This window comes from Gopherus flavomarginatus, chromosome 10 (assembly GCF_025201925.1).
Source record: "Gopherus flavomarginatus isolate rGopFla2 chromosome 10, rGopFla2.mat.asm, whole genome shotgun sequence".
In the NCBI taxonomy this organism is placed as follows: Eukaryota; Metazoa; Chordata; order Testudines; family Testudinidae; genus Gopherus; species Gopherus flavomarginatus.
Window position 1 is genome coordinate 72,545,424 of NC_066626.1, and position 22,074 is coordinate 72,567,497.

A 22,074-nucleotide genomic window follows, 5' to 3' on the forward strand; every position below is an offset into this window, starting at 1 on the left:
GATCAGCACAGGTGACCACGCAGAGCTCATCAGCACAGGTAACAATGCAGTCTCCTGAGAATAGAAAAAGAGCTCCAGCATGGACCACACAGGAGGTACTGGATCTGATCGCTATATGGGGAGAGGATTCAGTGCTAACAGAACTCCGTTCAAAAAGACGAAACGAGAAAAATTTTGAAAAAATTTCCAAGACTATGAATGAGAGAACCAAAGAGGCAAAGGAAGGTCTGGGGCAGGGCCGAAAACATGTCGCTTCTACGCTGAGCTGCATGCAGTTTTAGGGGGCTGCGCCACCACTACCCCTCCCCCCCGTCCTTGGATTCCGTGGTGGGGGTTGTAATCTCAGCCATGCCTGAGGATTATGCGGATGGGGAAGGTGAGGAGGAAGAAGAGGACGACGAGCTTGAAGAGAGCACACAGCACTCTGTTAGCCCGAACAGCCAGGAGCTTTTTCTGACCCAGACGGAATTACCGTCCCAGCCTTCCCAAGCCACTAGCCCAGACAGTGAAGCCATGGAAGCGACCTCTGGTGAGTGTACCTTTGTAAATATAAAACATGGTTTAAAAGCAAGCTTTTTTTAATGATTGATTTGCCATGAGGGCTTGGGATGCATTCCCGGGCAGTAAATTACTGGAAAAGTTTGTTAACGTGTCTGGGGATGGAGTGGAAATCCTCCAGGGACATCTCCATGAAGCACTCCTGGAGGTACTCCAAAAGCCTTTGCAGAAGGTTTCTGGGCAAGGCAGCCTTGTTCCGTCCACCATGGTAGGACACTTTACCACGCCACGCATGTAGCAAGTAATCGGGTATCATTGCATGACAAAGCATAGCTGCATATGGTCCCGGTGATTGCAGGCATTCAAGAAACATCCGTTCTTTATGTCGCTCTGTTATCCTCAGCAGAGTGATATCGTTCATGGTAACCTGGTTGAAATTCAGGAATTTAATTAAGGGGACAGAAATGGCCTTTTTCCTGCAGGGGTGTTTGCCTGTTGCTTACAAGAAATCCTTCCTTGCATGTAGCCAAGCAGGGGGAGGAGAGGAAGGATAGTGCTGAGCTTTCTCGTGTTTGGCTAGCAGGAATCTTCCCAGCTACCAGCCACGCGGTGGGGGGGGGGGAAAGGGGGGTGATTAGCAGTGATCTTCCATGATACCAGCCATGAGATAGGGGGAGGGAGTAAAGCGATCATCCTAGAGAATTGGAGGGGGGGTGGGGGTGGCTTCTGTGAATGGAAGTGAAGGCTGCTGAAGCCGAAAGACAATGGCTTACCATGGCCGCATGCAAGCTGAATTCTGATGCCCAGACCTGCGTCTGTGAGATCTGTAACACCAGAGCCCAGGCACTCAAAGTTAAGATGCAAAATGCGACCTTGTAGTGAAATTACATGTGCTATGTAAGGTGAATAGTGTTGTTCACTGTGAAAGAGTATAACCATTGTTCTGTAAAATGTATCTTTTTAAATACTTCTCTCCCTTTTTTCCCTCCCTCATGCAGCTGCACATTTTTCAAGCCTCCCTACTCCATCCCGAAGGCTAGCTCAGATAAGGCAGAGGAAGAAGAGGACGCGAGAAGAAATCTTCTCTGAAATTATGGAAGTAACCCGCAATGAAAGAGCTCATCTGAATCAGTGGAAGGACGTGGTATCAAATTATAGGAAAGATGCCAGTGAACGTGAGGACAGGAGGGACCAACGTGAGGAGAGGAGAAACGCTCGAGATGAGAGGTGGCGGCAGGAAGATCGGAGGTGTAGGCAGGAAGATCAGCAGCGGCGGAATGAAATGCTAGGGCTGCTGCGTGATCAAACTGACATCCTCTGACGCCTGGTGGAGCTTCAGGAAGAGCAGCGAGGTCACAAAGTGCTGCTGCAGCCCCCGTGTCACCACCCTCAGTACTCACCATGTTCCATATCTTCCTCACCCAGACATGTAAGAACGCGTGGGGGAATGCTCTGTGCACCCACCCACTCCACCCTCATGGACAGCCCAACCAAAAGGCTGTCATTACATTGAAATGATTTTAGTGGCCTTTTCCTTCCCTCCTATCCTCCACCCAAACTGCACCCGGGCTACCTTGCCAGTTCTCTCCCTCTTTTTATAATGAGCTTTTTAATAAAGAATACATAATAATAGCCGCGCGCAATCGACTTTATACTATATGTTTTATAAAACCGGTTTATGTTAAATCGAATTTCTCCCGTAGTGTAGACGTATCCCTTGAATAACCTGCTGCAACTAGCAACAAAGATGGTTAGAATCAATGACCTAGATGTCTTATCTTATTACCTGTCCCCTAAACCATGATTTTTAAACGATAGTGACTTTATTTTCTTAAGCAAGCTGTAATCGAAGGGGGAGGGTGGGTTGCTTACAGGGAATGAGTCAATCAAGGGGGTAGGGTTCGTCAAGGGGAAACAAACACAGCAGTCACACCGTACCCTGGCCCGTGATGAAACTCGTTTTCAAAGCTTCTCTGATGCGCACCGCTTCCTAGTGTGCTCTTCTAATCGCCCTGGTGTCTGGCTGCGCGTAATCAGCGGCCAGGTGATTTGCCTCAGCCTCCCCCCCCCCCCCGCATAAAGGTCTCCCCCTTACTCTCACAGAGATTGTGGAGCACACAGCAAGCAGCAATAACAAAGGGGACACTGGTTTGGCTGAGGTCTGAGCCAGTCAGTAATGTGCGTCAGCGCACCTTTAAACGGCCAAATGCACATTCTACCACCATTCTGCATTTGCTCCGCCTGTAGTTGAACAGCTCCTGACCACTGTCCAGGCTGCCTGTGTATGGCTTCATGAGCCATGGCATCAAGGGTAGGCTGGGTCCCCCAGGATAACTACAGGCATTTCAACATCTCCAACAGTTATTTGCTGGTCTGGGAAGTAAATTCCTTGCTGCAGCATTTTAAACAGAGCAGTGCTTCTGAAGACGCGAGCGTCATGAACCCTTCCTGGCCATCCCACGTGGATGTTGGTGAAACGTCCCTTGTGATCCACCAGTGCTTGCAGCACCATTGAAAAGTACCCCTTGCGGTTTACGTACTGGGTGGCCTGGTGCGCCGGTGCCAAGATAGGGATATGGGTTCCATCTATCGCCCCCCCACAGTTAGGGAATCCCATTGCAGCAAAGCCATCCACTATGGCCTGCACATTTCCTAGAGTCACAACCTTTTGTATCAGCAGCTTAGTGATTGCTTTGGCTACTTGCATCACAGCAGCCCCCACAGTAGATTTTCCCACTCCAAATTGATTCACGACTGACCGGTAGCTGTCTGGCGTTGCAAGCTTCCACAGGGCTATTGCCACTCGCTTCTCCACCGTGAGAGCTGCTCTCATCTTGGTATTATGGTGTTTCAGGGCAGGGGAAAGCAAGTCACAAAGTTCCATGAAAGTGCTCTTATGCATGCGAAAGTTTCGCAGCCACTGCGAATCGTCCCACACCTGCAAAACTATGCGGTCCCACCAGTCTCTGCTTGTTTCCCGGGCCTAAAATCGGCGTTCAATGGGTAGAACCTGCCCCACTACCAGCAGGAGCTCCAAAGCGCAGAGGCCCGCGGTTAAGGAGAATTCAGTTTCCATGTCCTCATCACTCTCGTCGCCGCGCTGCCGTAGCCGCCTCCTCCTCGCCTGGCTTTGCAGTTCATGGTTCACCATAGACTGCACGAGAATGCGTTGAGGTGTTTACAACGTTCACGATTGCGGTGTTGATCTGAGCGGGGTCCATGCCTGCAGTGCTATGGCGTCTGCACAGTTCACCCAGGAAAAAAGGCGCAAAACAGTTGTCTGCTGCTTTCACTTAGGGAGGGGTGAGGCTGTACCCAGAACCACCCGCGACAATGATTTTTGCCCATCAGGCACTGGGCTCTCAAACCAGAATTCAAGGGGTGGGGGAGACTGCGGGAACTATGGGATAGCTACGGGATAGCTACCCACAGTGCAACGCTCCAGAAATCGACGCTAGCCTCATGGACCATGGACGCACACCGCCGAATTAATGTACCTAGTGTGGCCGCGCGCAATCGACTTTATACTATATGTTTTATAAAACCGGTTTATGTTAAATCGAATTTCTCCCGTAGTGTAGACGTATCCCTTGAATAACCTGCTGCAACTAGCAACAAAGATGGTTAATATCAGGTGTACCTGTGATTTTTGTAATACACATACTTGTCATCTGAGAATTGGAATGAAATCATCAACACATTATACCTAAGTCATTAAACTAGTCATCACATGATGGTAACTTTACTCACTGCTGACCTGGTCTGGATTAGAATCAATGACCTAGATGTCTTATCTTATTACCTGTCCCCTAAACCATCCAACTCTCTCTTTACAACTTACCTGATTTGCAGTCTGTAAATCTCTGCCCTATAATGTACTTGGCATTTCAAAAATAAAAGCCACTGTCCTTTCCTCAGCAAAAAAGTTTCCACATTGCTATTTTATTTTGGAGCAATGAAATTCAAGAGCAAGGCTAGGAGCAGGAGAATTTAAAAAATTCCTTCTCTTTCATTGTTCTCTGCTGAATGATCTACAAACAGTAAATATATGTGGTCCTAGAGCAAGTCAATTATCCTGCTCCTATTACTGAAAGCAAAGAGACAAGAGGTTAAATATACCACTGAGTTTCTAAGGCAAAGAGACACTTCCAGACCAAAAAATCCTTTAAAATTAATTCCTTTTCTAGATAATAAGATACACACACACACACACACACAAATACTTAAGAGTCAATGCTACTATACTTTTCTGAAGAAAAAGAAATGTATAGCTGTGTTATTATGCTGCCTCCTATTGGCAAGAGAGTGTATAAAAACAGACAAAGATGGCTGAACAACAAATGGTCACTTAGCATGACCATAACAATAGGACTTGTAGCCTGTACTAAGGACAGGCTTCCAAATTCAAGACATTCTAAAGAAAGGCACAACTGAACAGTTTGGATTTATGTAGTTTTATTAAGGTACTACTTTCTATTCCCATCTCCGACATTGCCTATGTGCTAAGGATACATTTCAACCACAAAGAAAGAAAGTAATTTCAAAATATATATTTCCTAGGAACGAGGATTGTAATATACTGTATGCAAGGGGTGGGCACTTTCATACTAGTTCATTTGCTTCGGTGTTTGATCACAGAAATTCAATACGTAAAATGTAAGCTACTTACTTAACATTTAACAAATAATCTATTTTTTATTTTGTGTGGGATGATTAACTGTATGACCTTGGGCAAGTTTCTTAACCTCTCTTTACCTCAGTTTCCTCATATGTAAAACTAAGCTTAATGCTTATCTTCACAGGGGCGTGGTGATGCTTAATTAATTGAAGTTTATAAAGTGCTTTGCAATCTCAGATACCATGTAAAAGAATTATGCTAAAATCAATTCTGAGAAACAAAGAAAGAAGTGTTACAGCTAGTTTAAATTGAATGGATGTTTCTATATATCAGAGTCTGATATGGAAAACCTTTGTTGACATTACTCTGTATTGTAATAGCAGTGAAAACAGGGACATTTAAAACATGCCAAAAATGTGTATATATATTGTTCACTTACTTTTTTCTTATTGTTAGGTCTGACAGTGGTACACATCTTAGACCGGCTCCTAACACCATGAGGAAGGATGTTAACAACACTGTTACTCTGAGACCTAAGACAAACAAAAATTACAATATATTAAAAATTTTAAAAATAAAGCAGTAATAATGCTAAGAATGAAGATGAATACATACACATACATGCAACATGAAACTGCTTCTTGACACGCCATCTTTTTCATAAATACTTACATAACCATGAAGCTTTGTGTTATTACAGATATCAACCATGACTTCACATTGTAAAATACAGGCCTCTCTATATTCAAGATCCAACCTTTTCATTCTTTTGCAGGATTTGGGCCAATCATACATAAGCACCTTAAGAAGAGAAAAATACTATACAGTTTCACTGGTACTCATGCTGAAGGTTCCTTATTATGCACAATGGACTTGATCTGAAATCTAAAATCTCTGGACTATATATGTAGAGGGAGAAATGGACCCCACACACGTTCTTTTCTGAACACTAAATGAAGTAGTGAGTTTTTGTTTTGGTTGGGGTTTTTTTTGTGGGGGGAGGAGGGAGGTTTGCTGCAGTCTTTCATAAAGCAGATTTACACTTCACCTTGAAGAAATAAATTATTCACTGGAAAAATATGCCTTCTTTGCAGTACTTGACAGAAGTTTTTGATGGGTTCATATCAAGTTGTCAGAGGTTGTGTGCATAATACATTTCTAAAAAAATAAGTTACAATTGACTGATTCTTTAAATACTTTTCCCTCCAAATCTGTGATTCAGGACTGAGAAACTGCTAGATCAAAAACAAATTCATCTTTAGTGCTGTAATTTCATTTGCCAACTACTAATGATGATATGTTTCTGTCATCAGTAAGCAGAAGGAAAATAGATATATCTTGACAGAGTTAAATCTTGACAGCCTTATGAAATATGGCATTTATCCAATGAAACAGCACTTGTACATTTCATATTTATGTGGCAATACATTTCATATCTATATGGCCACACAACTTGAAGTTCATTCACAACAAAAGAAAGCATTGCATGTAGCAGGGTGTCTGTTTCCCAGGGAGCACAGACAAGTGGAATATTTTTTTCCCTCTGAATTATTCAATTACATGAAACTTAAAACAACTGCAATACCAATAGGCAAATAAGAAACCTTAAAAAACGCTTCTTGCTCTAAACCCCCTTTCTGTAAACTTGCAGAGATCCTGGGCTTACCTACCATTTCTGAACTACAACAACTGAACATAGATAATTGCATTTATAGATACGAATAAAAGAAGTCCAGCCTTGGTTCAGTTGCCATCCATTCATGCAACGTATGCATTGTGTGCCCCAGAAAAACTAGCTGCCTGTGGTCTCATTCTGTCCAGCCCCCTTGCGCGAACGAGCATGGAGGATGCCATTTTAAAATTGTGTCCTCTGCACAGTGTGACTTAGCTTGTACCACACATGCAAGGGCACATTGCATGGAGGATGCCATTTTGTGGAGCATCAGACATGCAAATGTGTAACGGAATACACTAGCGGTATGTCTACACTACGGGATTATTCCGATTTTACATAAACCGGTTTTGTAAAACAGATTGTATAAAGTCGAGTGCACGCGGCCACACTAAGCACATTAATTCAGTGGGGTGCGTCCATGGTCCGAGGCTAGCGTCAATTTCTGGAGTGCTGCACTGTGGGTAGCTATCCCGTAGCTATCCCACAGTTCCCGCAGTCTCCCCCGCCCATTGGAATTCTGGGTTGAGACCCCAATGCATGATGGTGCAAAAATAGTGTCGCGGGTGATTCTGGGTAAATGTCGTCACTCATTCCTTCCTCCGTGAAAGCAACAGCAAACAATCATTTCGCGCCCTTTTTCCCTGGATTGCCCTGGCAGACGCCATAGTATGGCAATCATGGAGCCCGTTCAGCTTTTTTTTACTGTCACCATATGTCTATTGGATGTTGCTAACAGAGGCGGTACTGCAGCGCTACACAGCAGCATTCATTTGCCTTTGCAAGATAGCAGAGACAGTTATCAGTTGTTCTGTACCGTCTGCCATGCCACTGTAAATTGGCAATGAGATGACGGTTATCAGTTGTTCGGTACCGTCTGCTGCTGTCATAGGTGCCCCTGGCTGAGGTCGGCTGGGGGCGCAAAGACAAAAATGGGAATGACTCCCTGAGTCAATCCCTCCTTTATGGTATCTAAAAATAGAGTCAGTCCTGCCTAGAATATGGTGCAAGTGTACTAGAGAACCAGTGTACCAGAGAACCAGAGAGCAAGCCGCTCTGTGTCAGATCCCGCAGAAATGATGAGCTACATGCCATTCTAGGGGGTGCCGCTGCAACAACCCCACCCGTTGCTTCCCTGCTCCCACAACCCTCCTGGGCTACCGTTGCAGTGTCCCCCCATTTGTGTGATAAAGTAATAAAGAATGCAGGAATAAGAAACACTGACCTGTTAGTGAGATAAAATGAGGGGGAGGCAGCCTCCAGCTGCTATGATAGTCCAGGCAGGACATTAAACAGTGTGGGGGAAGAGGAGCCCAGCATCCCGCTGCTATGATAGTCCAGGCAGTACAGAATCTTTTCTTTACACATGAAAGGGAGGGGGCTGATGGAGCTCAGCCCCCAGTTGCTATGATGAAGACTGTTACCAGTCATTCTGTACCATCGACTGGGAATGACCGGGAGTCATTCCTATTTTTACCCAGGCGCCCCCGGCCGACCTCACCTGAGGCCAGCCAGGAGCACTCACAGGCTGATGATGACGACGGATAGCAGTCATATTGTACGGTCTGCCACCGGGGAGAGGAGGGGAGAGGATACTGCTCCTCACTGCCGCAGCATCGCGTCTACCAGCAGCATGCAGTAGACATAGGGTGACATTGAAAAAAGTCAAGAAACAATTTTTTTCCCTTTTCTTTCACGGGGGGGAGGGGGGTAAATTAACAAGCTATACCCCGAACCACCCCGGATAATGTGTTTGACCCTACAGGCACTGGGAGCTCAGCCAAGAATGCAAATACTTTTTGGAGACTGCTGGGGACTGCGGGATAGCTGGAGTCCTCAGTACCCCCTCCCTCCCTCCATGAGCGTCCATTTGATTCTTTGGCTTTACGTTACGCTTGTCACGCAGCACTGTGCTGTGGACTCTGTATCATACTGGACATTTTTTTCAAATGCTTTGGCATTTCGTCTTCTGTAACGGAGCTCTGATAGAACAGATTTGTCTCCCCATACAGTGGTCAGATCCAGTATCTCCCGTACGGTTCATGCTGCAGCTCTTTTTGGATTTGGGACTGCATCACCACCCGTGCTGATCAGAGCTCCACGCTGGCCAAATAGGAAATGAAATTTAAAAGTTCACGGGGCTTTTCCTGTTTACCTGGCCAGTGTATCCGAGTTCGGATTGCTGTCCAGAGCAGTCACAATGGTGCACTGTGGGATACCGCCCGGAGGCCAATACCGTCGATTTGCGGCCACACTAACCCTAATCCGATATGGTAATACCGATTTCAGTGCTACTCCTCTCGTCAGGGAGGAGTACAGAAACCGGTTTAAAGAGCCCTTTATATCGATATACAGGGCCTCGTTGTGTGGACAGGTGCAGCATTAAATTGGTTTAAAGCTGCTACAATCGGTTTAAACACGTAGTGTAGACCAGGCCTAGGTATGCACTGGAGAGTGGGACCAAGATAAGCAGCAGTCAGTCAGTGGTAGCCACTGGCCAAGTTCTGCTAAATTTATATACAGGAGAACTTAGAAATTCATATAGCACACTACAGACAAATTATATGCACACTAAAATTGCCATGTTAAACAAAGCCCCTAGATAGTTATATACATAATTGATTTGAAACTTTACTGTTTTCTAAAACAAAATCTACTTAAATATTTATGGTGCTCAAAAACCAAGATGTCCCCCCTACTGTTTCCACTTCATTAGCACACCTGATTCTTTTCCTGCTTTAAAGTGCATCCTGGAAAAATGCCTTTTTATATGCTTCTGTTTCATATGTTCTTCTATTCTCTGTTCTGTACCATATACTCTCTGACTAGCCAGCACTTTTAAAACATTATTTCTCTGTAAAAGCTTAAGGCATAGATTGAAGTTCCACACAGGTTGCTGGAATAAAGTCTCATTAATGGCAAAACACAAGCGCGGAGAATAAAGAGAACATCAAGCATGCCCAGGAAGGGGATGGCAGCAAACACTGTTACTGTTGTCATCATCAGTGCTGTCCTACAGCTGAGACCAAGCCAGAGAGAACTCCCCGGGGAAGTGTAGAATTAAATATACAAGGCGTGCAAGTGTACAATGAATCATCTGTGATAGACCAAAGTTAGTGGCATAAACTCAATCGGTTTAGTACAAAATTAGTTACATTTAGTTTAAGTGACTATATAATTAAAACAAATAATAGTAAATGGACAGTCAAAACCAAAATTGCAATTAGTGAGTTTTTACAGAAGCAGGAAAATATCTGAAACAGTATTTTAGTGAAGCAATGTATAAATGTGAATGGCTCTGTAGGTGTGCAGAAATAAGGTATAATGCTGACCCTGTCTACCTTTTTATCAAGGAAAAGAAAGTGCGGAATAAGGCAGGATACAATGGCCTAAACAATCTACAAAATGTAGACACCATGAAACTAGCCAGAAACACCTAGCACCCTGCATACAGTTACAAACATTGGGACAAGCTTACACTGATCTTCAGTTAGATGAGCAAGAGAGAACTGGTGTGAGAAAACACACACAAAAATTTGCTAAATAGCCTGATTCTGACAGCAACTAATTTGTGATATATGTCATCTTGTAGAACAAGAGCTGGCATTTCATGGGCATAACAAATCAGATGATTCTCTGAGACAGGGCAGTTATGTAAAAATCCTAGAATTAGACAGTGAGTTCAATTATTTACTCAAGCAGCATCTGGAAACTTCTATTGTTTTTTCAAGAACAACAAACAGAATTCAAAATGACCTCATTAAAGCAGTAAGTAATGTTCGATTTAATGTCATTGTCAAAGAAATTGAGGAATGCCATTTGTTATTATTTTACTGGATGAAACCTCAGATATCGCCAATAAGTGTCAGCTTTCGACTATACTGCATTATGTGAGCAAGAATGGTGATGCTACAGAATTCTTGATTGGTTTTACTGAAGTTAGCAACAATTGAACTGCAGCTGGCCTTTATCGCTATGTTGAAATGGTGTGCCAGAAGTTTAAATTTAGTGACAAGTTGGTAGCTCAGACATACCATGGTGCAGCAGTAATTGCAGGTCATGTAAGTGGGCTTCAGAAACACATTTGTGAAAAATTCCCCTGTGCATTTCTTATTCATTGCTATGCTCATTTTCTAAATCCTGCTCTCAGTTTTCCAGGATACAGTATCAGAGAATGACTGATTCTTTTAAAAAATTTAGAAGGAATATCTGCATTTTTCTCTTGATCTCCAAATCAAGCTGAACTTCTCTGAAACGTATTTAAGCAAAGCCTGCCTTCTATTTGTACCACAAGATGAAATTTTCACTCAAGGCTTGTACAAACTGTTAAGCAGAACAGAGAAGCGTAGTGCAAAATCCAGGAGACTGGAATACTCATCTTTTACCTCAGCCAAGACTTTTCTGATCATGCTTGATGATTGTCAGTTTATGTTTCTCCTTTGCCTCTGGAGTGACATATTTTAAGTGACAGGAGAGTTATTTGATGTTCTTCAAACCAAGATGGACAATACTGGGTTTTGTATTTAGCAGGTTCGTGAGACAGAATAAATTCACCAAAAGCGACAAACTCTTGATGAGTTTTGGAAAGAGGTGTCAGAGCAAGATGCACATGAACCTCGGGAAAAGAGAGTAAGAAAAGGCCAAGCAACATGTAAGCGTCTCTTCTCTGAGGTTACTGACAATGTCAGAAAACAGATGTCAGTAAGATTTGAAAGCGTAGTGAAACTTGAATTTCTCCAAAAAGATTCAAGGAGTTCCATACATATTTTCCAGCTGATAGTCTCATATCTTTGCAAGTACGTTACCTCAGTATTTTTTATATTAGTCAGCTGCACTCCGAACTGTTTGCTGTGTACAACTCAGAACAGCTCCAAGGGAAAGATTAATTTGGACTTGTATAGAACTATTCATATGCTGGATTTACATATTTTGCTTGTCTGAGGTCAACAAGTCAGATACCTTAATTATGACTATTCCCTACTCTACTGCCACGATGGAACAGTCTTTTTCAACTTCAAAGTGCATTAAGATATCCACATGCAACACTCAGCACAGCAAATGCTTGTCCAAATTGGCTTGAGTGATCATCAAAAGGGAACTGCTTATGTATCTGCACAGCTTACCTGATTTCTACGCCTTGGAGTTTCTTAAAAAAAGATAGAAGAGTGGATTTTCAGTTTCAGAAGAAAGGTCAGGCAATCACATATTTGTATATTCTCAGCTTTCATTATATTTGACTACTAGTATTTGCCAAAACATATGTATCTGGTTTAACAACTGCTAGAGGTAGGTTTTTAGAAAATAAATAGTTTCATCTGTCATCTAAAAAGTTGCTGTGTGCCTTAACAATTTCACCGCGCACCACTGAATGGCACCCATTTCTGATACCTGGCTGCAGGTTCAAGGGATGAATGCCGGGTCTGCCAGAGCAGCTTCTAAAGATTGAGAAGAGCCTCACTGATTGGTAGTGTGATCTTGGAGGAAGAGGATGTGTGGAGGATATCAATCAGTTTATGCTGCTGGTTCCTGACTTTCTCCAAAAGAATCTGCAGAGAGTCTGCAATCCTGCAGAATAAGTCCTGAAAATGTCTGAAATTGTCAGCAGATGTAGGAGGTGGAGGCATGATAGCCTTGCCAGAGGATGAAAACAGTAGTGCTGGTGGAGCATCCTCCTCCTGTTCCTCCTCTTCAGTTGGTACAGGCGGGGGTTCAACTGCTGGAGGACAAGAGACTAATCGAGAAGGAAGAGGTATAGGTCTCCAGCTTTGCTTCCTGGGAGAGTTCCCAAACTGTGCCCTGTACATGGCCTACGGGTCCCAATATGGCCAGTGTTGAGGGAATGGAAAATGTGGCTTCATCCATAGTGGTCCATATCAAGAATGTGGACCAGATGCGGATTGTGGATAGAGAGGATGAGTTTGTGTGATTTGCCTAGCAGATGAGGGAGCAATGGAGTCCTCCTGTTCCTCCTCATCAGTGGGGAAGGGAAGTGCCATCCTAGGGGGAGAAAGGGAGGAGTGTTGTGAGTCCAGAGAGGAGGGTGGAAGTGGGGGGAGGTCATGTTGAAGGAGTGAAGACTCAGGAGTGTCAGATTCCAGCAGATCTTTAGGATATCTAAAGTCTTGGGGGTGAGGGGAAGAGCATCATCTGTGCCAGTGTATGACTCAGTGAGGAAGGGTGTATTCTCCTGAAGTGTCTGAAGATGGTGCCAGAAACTTGGCCGGTGCCAACTGTTTCATTAGTGTCGGAACGGCACCAGTGCCGGCATTTTTGTCAGTGCTGTAGCTCCTGAAGTCGGCCTCTCTCACTGCCCAGAGTTGGGAAACTGCGCCAAGGGCTGTATGTCTGCCCAGTTTGGATCTTTAGACCATTTCCTCATGTTGGCATCGGGGTATTTGAACAGGTCCAGGAGCTGTGTCCGCTGTCAGACGATGTTAAAGCAACAGACCTCGCTGGGAATGGTGTTCTTGTGGATTGTGCCTCAAAGTGAGAGAAGAGAGCCTGTTTCTTTTCATCCGAGTGAGAAAAAGAAAACTCTCTTTGGGGGACGTGGGGAGCGAGAATCCGCAGACGACCTGGCAGAGCGTGAAGGTCTCTCCGCGGAATAAACTGGGTCCAGGTCCAATGCCAGTTGCAGCCATTTCCTCATGAGGAGAAGTTTTAACCTAATGTCCCGGTCTTTCTGGCTCTGGTTTTCAGGCCAAGGCAGTGGGAACACTTTTGTGGGACATGTACCTCTCCCACACAGCGAATGCACTGCGGAAGGCAGCCCCATAAGAAACGCACCTCTTAAACCTGGGGGATCTGGGCCTACAGGTGAGGGGAAAAGCTTCCTGGTCGGGAAGAGTGGGAATCAGGGAAATGGAAACCTAAGCTATGAAATAACTGTGAAGGTAAAGTTAAAACAACAACAAAATTTATTTTTAAAATAGAAGAAAGAAAGGATGCAAAGAAGACGCTACATATACTACACTAATAGCTAAAGCACCACCTAGTAAGGGAATTGGAAAAGCGGGCTCTGCTGTGGATTCCATCCCAAATCAAAGGCATTAGAGAAGGAACTGTGAACGGTTGGACCGCACAGTGCTATATATACATCCTACACACACTGCACGTGTGGGGAGGTGTGCACTAAAAAAAAAAACAGTATTACAATATAAAAAGGTCCACATTGTTATTAAACATTTATATTGTGGTGGCACATGCGGTCTAATGCCTTCTTTCCCCTGAAGCAACCTTGTTTGTTTTTGTTCTCCCTCTTTCACTACCACAGTCTTCTATCTTTCTTCATTTGTGGTTTCTGTTGTGGCTGTGGGAAGCGACCCTGAAGAAATGAGCTCTACGTACAGCTGATCAAATGTGAGTTTTATTCTGCTAAAAAGTAGGTCTGATTTTTCCATGGAAAATGTCAATATTTTGGTGGAAATTCAAATACCGAAAAAAGTTGAGCTGAAAGAAATCATTTTATTTTGATTTGGAAATGCTGCTGCAGTGCCTCATAGGAGCTGTAGGTAGGATGCCTCATGCTCCCATTCTCATGTACACACTGGGTTCTATGGCTGGATTACATCTCCCAAAATGCACCACAGTCTCCCCTCTTGGAGAGGGAAGGGATACATCATGGAAAATAAAGTCCAGTCAGGAAGCCTGACCCACAGAGAAGAATTAGCAACCAAATTAAAACTTCCATGAGGCAACATTTACAAATCAAACTATTTCCATTTTCAGATGTTCATTTTTGGGATGAAAAGTTGAAAAATTATTCATAGCAGACTTTAGCAAAAAGAATTACTAAAAAAAATTAATAAAAAAACAGGGGGAGGGCCTTGTTTTCTGCAGGTGCACAGAATTACCCCCGGAATAAATACTGCTAAGAACCTGATATATGGACTTTGAAGTCTTATGTATGCATCTGATTGCTTTACCATTTAACAACTCTCTTCTTGTTGTTCTTTTCTTTTTAGTAAACCGTTAGTTTTAGATACTAAAGAATTGGCTGGTAGCATGTTATTTTGCATAAGATCCAAATCAACATTGACCTGGTAATGTGGTTTTGGGGTTCAGAAGAGCATTTTGTATAGTGAGCAGAGTTTTTAAATAACTCCTCATCTTACTGGACCTATGTCCTAATTGGGAGGCAGAGAACTGGAATGCAATAAAGGGGGCTGTGTGATTTCTTTTTTCAGCTTCTTGATAACCCGTGTGAGTGATCATGAGCAGAGTTTGTGACTGGCTGGTGAGTCTCACTTCAGCATTAGCCACCACTTTTGGGAGACTCTGCTCTCCTTTTTGCAGCCTGCCCTGATGTTAGCATTTTCAGCGAGGGCGACCCTAGGCATCCTGAGTCACATGCCAAAAGAACGAGACTCTCCACATTTGGATGATGATCAGGAAGAAAACCTAACTCTGGATGGCGAGTCCAATTAAGTCCACTATGGCCATAGTGGAAAGCTGCATGGATAAAGTTGACCAGATTGGTTAAGGATATATTGGTTGGGATGCTGACATCCATGCGATGGGTAAACCAGGGCTCTGAAATGAGTAGTTCATCCCTGAAGATCAGAACTACCTCCTGAACTCAGTGAGCAAGAAGGTGAAGGCTCCCAGATGGATTTTTTGGGCGGTGCGATGCAGTGAGGGGAAATGTGGTGTGACCAAGAGAAGGAATGGTTCTCCTTTAAGGGCGGGGTTCTGATCTCTGAGGTAATGTTGATACTTGGAGCTTAGATGTCAGAGCTGGTAATGGATGAAGTACTGAGGATGGTAACAGAAGAGGGAACGTCCATCAATAACAAATCAGATGGAACTGTTAGTGCCTCAATTGCCGATGCCAACTCTGGTGTTGGTACCGTGATTTTTGGTGTTGGGGAATCAGTACCAAACACAGGGAATAGGAAAACCTTCAGACCCTTCAGCACCAAGCTGGAAGTTGAACCTACATCATTTGCCCTGCAGCATGAGCAGAATGTGTGTTCAGTTCTCAAGAGGAGAGTGATGGTAAAAAGCTGTTCTCAGACCTCTGAACTTTTCCCTTCTTAGGGGAGGAAGATTGGTTCCAGGAACTGTGCTTGGTCAGGTGCTCTGACCTATCTTGTGTGGGTGTAGAAAAAGCAGTACACATCTCTGGTGCCAGAGCAACTAGTGCTGAGCTGGTTTTAGGTTTGTCAGTGCCAGGTCAGATTTCGTACTGATACCAGCCTTAGGAGTCTCATCCCAGCTGATGGGAAAGCTGACAGATTAGAACTTCAAGGTGAGAAGTTCCATATTGGAGCTCAATTCCTGTTCTTCTGGGTCCAGAGTGTCCCTCATAAACTCCCTTCCAAAGATATAATTTTAGCCAGATGTCTTAAGATTTTCTCCTTCTTGAGAATGACAAGCAGACAGAGTAACGGGCAGACACATGGCTCTGGCTGAGACAAAATAAACAACAGCTATGACTTGTCTAGAGGACTGTGCCTGCCAAAAGACTGGCAAGGTCTGAAGGTCAATGGCTATGAATTTGACATTTTAAGCAGCTGTGGCACAAAGTGCTGAGAAAAAATAAGTTACAAAAAAAGAATGTAAAGATTTTTTTTTACGGGACCATTTCTAGGTAATTAACTTTAACTACCTGGATAAGGATAGATCTGGAGAATACACTAAGGGGATGGCTGCAACTGCTCTGCCCCTTCTGCCCATAGTTTGCGGGGGGGAAGAAGTCATACAGGGCACAGATGTAGCCCAATAGTTACTGCTATTTCAAAGATTCTGAGGGGGCACATCCCCACCTAGACTGGGATAAACATGGACAAATACTCAAAGGAGAGCCTAATTTACTGTATCTCAAACCCAGCAAGAGGTTTTCATACATTGTGGATGTGAAAAAATCATGCATTACTCTCATATTTTGAGGTCTATTATCTCTGGATGTGGAGCTGCATGCACAAACTCCCTCTATTTGAGAGGAGAAAATAGACCATTTTGTATGTTACCTCTTACATTTTCACTGTTGTTATCAGTCAGCAACAACCATGAGTGCAATAAAGGAGCAGTAGGGAATGCAATAAAGAGAAGAAAACAGTTTATTTTCAAGTGGCATATAAAACTCTCAAAAGGTCCACAGAATAATATAATGAGTATTATGAAATGAATAAACTGAATTTTTAAAGAAGGTTACAACTGTGCATATATGCAGTGTCAGAATTATTAGATAATTAGTATAAAATGTAAAGACTTTTTTAAATAAAAACAATATTCATCAAGAAGTACAGTTATTCCAGCTACTTATAACTTGTTGGGTGACTACAGGACTTTTACACACATGCATAAAAAGAGGTGCAATATCCATTACAATCAGCCTTTCATGCAGTACAACCCTCACAAGACTTGAGGGTGCATTATTCAGTATAGCAACATACTTTGCCAGATGATAGCTCATATAACTACTGCAACACTGGCAAATCAGCTAACCTGTATATGACCCATAACAACTTAACGAGAGGCACTGCAATTGTAATAAGGACAATTTACTTGTATGTGAATACCAAAGATGTACTAGACCAGTAATCACTAATCCATTCATTTGTAGTAATACAAATCAAGGGTAGATGTTAAATTCATTTCTCTGTGTACCTATATCCTGTTAGAAGTTTATCAATGTAACCAAATTAGCTTTTAGATTTTAAATCTTTTTCATGTTTTAATTGCCTTACATTATGTATGCAACTGTGTTCAGTTAACCTTAAAATGAAAGATGTGAGACACTGCAGAAAACTGATATTATCTACATTGTCTTCAGTTTATCTGTCCCTGTTACAATGAATGACCAGCTCTTGCCTTATGTTAATAAGTGTAACTAGATATCTGTGTAAGCACAGGAAATAGAACGTTAACTTCAAAGTTGTGGGTCAGTGTGTGCTCCACAAAAAAGAATCTGCAGTCATATGCTGTCCTCAAAACACTTGACAGCCTGTTTCAGCTACAAAAGAGAAACCTCAGGCCTGATCCAACATCTCTAGTCTGCTGAACTTTAAACAGAAAAAGGTTCAATCTGTAGGATGGGGAACTCTGAGTAGTTACTTAGAATACCCTGGAAAATCAGTCTATTCCATCACTGCTACAAACCTGATCTAAGGACTTTGTAATCATTTGCATGTACATGATTAACCATTCATAACTCTATTCTTTCATTAACAAATCTTTAGTTTAACTAAGGATTGGCTGACAGCATGGTACTAGGGTAAGATCTGAGATACATATTGACCAGAGTGTAAGTATTTGATCCTTTGGAACTGGCAGAACCTAATACATGGCGAATTGGGTTTTCAGTAACCTCTCATTATATCAGATCAATTTGTCTGGATGGGAACCAAGGGCTGGAATGCCTAAAGGAGCCTGTGTTTGGCTTCTTTTTAATGAGTGTGGTGCCAAAGAAGCTCTTTTGCTACTCATTTGATTAATCTAATTATAGAATAAACCACCAGTTTGGGAAAACTGTCTGACCTGTTTCTTGCAGTTTGCTCTGAGTGTGGCATTCTCAATGGGGTTCATTCTAGGCACCGGTCACAACTATACTCCCACATTTTGAAGTTACTCTGAAGCTTGTAAAAGATTATAGTAAAGGCAAGAGATTTAAAGCAGCAAATTTAACTAAAACTGAAATTGAGTGTTTCAGTGTGAACACTCAAACAACCTTCAAGGACAAGAATGAACATTTATAATAACTGGAATAAATGTAGAAGCAGCTAAGAAGTGACAATCATGAGAATATGCACTAAACGGAATCAGGAAAATCACGTAACTCACTGCTCTGAAGATGTCACACTGCCTCTTAGAGTTCTGAATAATCCAGAATTAAGATGTCCAGGTAATTTACGCAATCTATATTTTATCTCTAAAATTCTGTCTACACGGCCCCTTTTACCATATTGCGATTGTGTTATAACTGGGCAGGTCAAAAAACAAAATAACTGATCATGATTTCCCCCCGTTTATGAAAACATTTTGAAATTCAATTTTTTTCAACCAGCTCTACTTATAACATAATCTGATCCTACCTTTGTAGTCAGGGTCAAGCCATGTTATAACTATGTAAAAGGGATGTAATATGCCTTTTGTCCCATCTACACTGGCAAGACCAAGTTAGGTTAAAATGTGATAAGTGGAACTATTCTCTGTCAACATCCCAAAATATTAAAATTAGGATGTAAACAAACTCTAAAAAGATGCCAAGTATAAAACAATTCTTCACCTCTCCACTGCAGTAAATTTAGTTACAGTAATATTGATGGTTCTGGCTTCTTTTCATGTGTGTTGTAACATATGTTCAGCTCAACTAATATGGACTAAACTACAGTTGGTGCTAAACAACCAGTTGGGCCCGTGGACGATCGAGATACAAAAGTAGCACTTAACGTTGATAAAGTCATTGAGGAGAAACTAAATGAATTCTTTGCTTCAGTCTTCATGGCTAAAGATGTTAGGGAGATTCCCAAACCTGAGCCGTCCTTTGTAGGTGACAAATCTGAGGAATTGTCACAGACTGAAGTGTCATTTGAGGAGGTTTTGGAATTAATTGATAAACTTAACAGTAACGAGTTATCAGGACCAGATGGCATTCACACAAGAGTTCTAAAATAATTCAAATGTGAAGTTGCAGAACTATTAACTAGGGTTTGTAACCTGTCCTTTAAATCAGCTTCTGTATCCAATGACTGGAAGATAGCTAATGTAACACCAATATTTAAAAAGGGCTCGAGAGGTGATCCTGGCAATTACAGACCGGTAAGTCTAACGTCAGTATCAGGCATATTAGTTGAAACAATAGTAAAGAATAAAATTGTCAGACACATAGAAGAACAAAAATTGTTGGGCAAAAGTCAACATGGTTTCTGTAAAGGGAAATCATGTCTTACTAATCTATTAGAGTTCTTTGAAGAGGTCAACAAACATGTGGACAAAGGAGATCCAGTGGACACAGTATATTTAGATTTCCAGAAAGCCTTTGACAAGGTCCCTCACCAAAGGCTCTTATGTAAATTAAGTTGTCATGGGATAAGAGGGAAGATCCTTTCATGGACTGAGAACTGATTAAAAGACAGGGAACAAGGGGTAGGAATAAATGGTAAATGTTCAGAATGGAGAGGGGTAACTAGTGGTGTTCCCCAAGGGTCAGTCCTAGGACCAATCCTGTTCAACTTATTCATAAATGATCCGGAGAAAGGGGTAAACAGTGAGGCAGCAAAGTTTGCAGATGATACTAAACTGCTCAAGATAGTTAAGACCAAAGCAGATTGTGAAGAACTTCAAGAAGTTCTCACAAAACTAAGTGACTGGGCAATAAAATGGCAAATGAAATTTAAAGTGGATAAATGTAAAGTAATGTACATTGGAAAAAATAACCCCAACTATACATACAATATGATGAGGACTAATTTAGCTACAACTAATCAGGAAAGAGATTTTAGAGTCATCGTGGATAGTTCTCTGAAGACGTCCACGCAGTGTGCAGCACCACTCAAAGCAGCAAACAGGATGTTAGGAATCATTCAAAAAGGGATAGAGAATAACACGGAGAATATCTTATTGCCCTTATATAAATCCATGGTACAGTCATATCTGGAATACTGCGTACAGATGTGGTCTCATCTCAAAAAAAGATATCTTGGCATTAGAAAAGGTTCAGAGAAGGGCAACTAAAATGATTAGGGGTTTGGAATGGGTCCCATATGAGGATAGATTAAAGAGGCTAGGACTTTTCAGCTTGGAAAAGAGGAGACCAAGGGGGGGATATGATAGAGGTATATAAAATCATGAGTGGTATGGAGACAGTGAATAAGGAAAAATTATTTAGTTGCTCCCATAATATAAGAACTAGATGCCACCAAATGAAATTAATGGGCAGCAGGTTTAAAACAAATAAAAGGAAGTTCTTCTTCACACAGCACACAGTCAACCTGTGAAACTCCCTGCCTGACGAGGTTGTGAAGGCTAGGACTATAACAGGGTTTAAAAGAGAATTAGATAAATTCATAGAGGTTAAGTCTGTTAATGGCTATTAGCCAGGATGGGTAAGGAATGGTGTCCCTAGCCTCTGTTTGTCAGAGTGTGGAGATGGATGGCAGGAGAGAGATCACTTGATCATTACGTGGTAGGTTCTCTCCCTCCAGGACACCTGGCACTGGTCACAGTCAGTAGACAGAATACTGGGCTGGATGGACCTTTGGTCTGACCCAGTATGGCCATATTTATGTTCTTATTACATTTTGTCTAAATCCTAAGTGAAAACAATTTCGTGTTTTAGGCAGTACTTCCAGTTTTAGCATACACTCTGTATTATTGACATAATGGAATTTGTTTGTTCTGAGATTCTAGGTACATAAAAGGCAGATTTTTTTTTATTTTTTTTTATTTTTTTTTTTTACACAAGTGTTGTAGTTTCTTCTGTTTATCAGCTAAGAATTCTGAAACAGCAGGGAGGGATCGCTCAGTGGTTTGAGCATTAGCCTGCTAAACCCAAGGTTGTGAGTTCAATCCTTGACAGGACCAGTTAGGAATCTGGGGCAAAAATCTGTCTGGGGCTTGGTCCTCCTGTAAGCAGGGGGTTGGACTAGATGACCTCCTGAGGCCCCTTCCAACCCTGATATTCTATGATTGTTTATTCATCATTATACAAAAAGAGTTGCAATGCAACGATCCAGTTAAAAGATTTACTTTTCAGTTAAAAATTACTACAAAGACTGTAAATTTTATTTATTCAAGACACTTTTTTTGCAAAGATAACAAGCAGAGAAGGTAAGTCTACACTGTAGGTGGGAACATGCCTCCCATCCCATGTAGACAGATTTGCACTAGCTCCACTCAAACTAATGTACTAAAAATAGATGTGTGGATGTTGTGGCAGAATGGTGGCTCGAGCTGAGACCCGAGAGTAGGATGAGCTTGGACTTGGGTGAACAGCTTGTGCTACTGCCTGTGACCTAACATTCGTGCTTCTATTTTTAGCATGCTAGCTTGAGCATAATGAAGACGAGTCTGTCTACATAGGTTGGAAGGTGTACGCCAAGATGCAGTATAGACATATCCAGACTTTAAACAGCATGAGCCTGTAGACCAGAATGCTAGCTTGGAACAAGCTTTAGTGTTTTTAATAAAATTTATGGTTTTCTCTCTCTTGCTTTTAATTTCCTACTTCTCAGCTTCAGAAGGAACCAATGAATTTGCAGTTGTTTATTCACTTTACATATTTTGCTACAGAGAACCTCAAACTCTCACTACTAATTCCAAGTGATATATCTGTTCAGGTTCT

At 42.3% G+C, this 22,074-nt stretch overlaps 1 protein-coding gene across 2 annotated transcripts in view; it reads right to left on the bottom strand.

Annotated features, from left to right (window-relative positions):
* Positions 1-22,074, bottom strand: part of SLC49A4 (solute carrier family 49 member 4) — a 136,600-nt gene that overhangs the window by 84,148 nt on the left and 30,378 nt on the right. For both annotated transcript variants that reach the window (XM_050917092.1, XM_050917093.1), the window contains one exon: positions 5,556-5,649. In XM_050917092.1, coding sequence (XP_050773049.1) covers positions 5,556-5,649 — 94 coding nt within the window. The remainder of the gene's footprint in view (positions 1-5,555; positions 5,650-22,074) is intronic.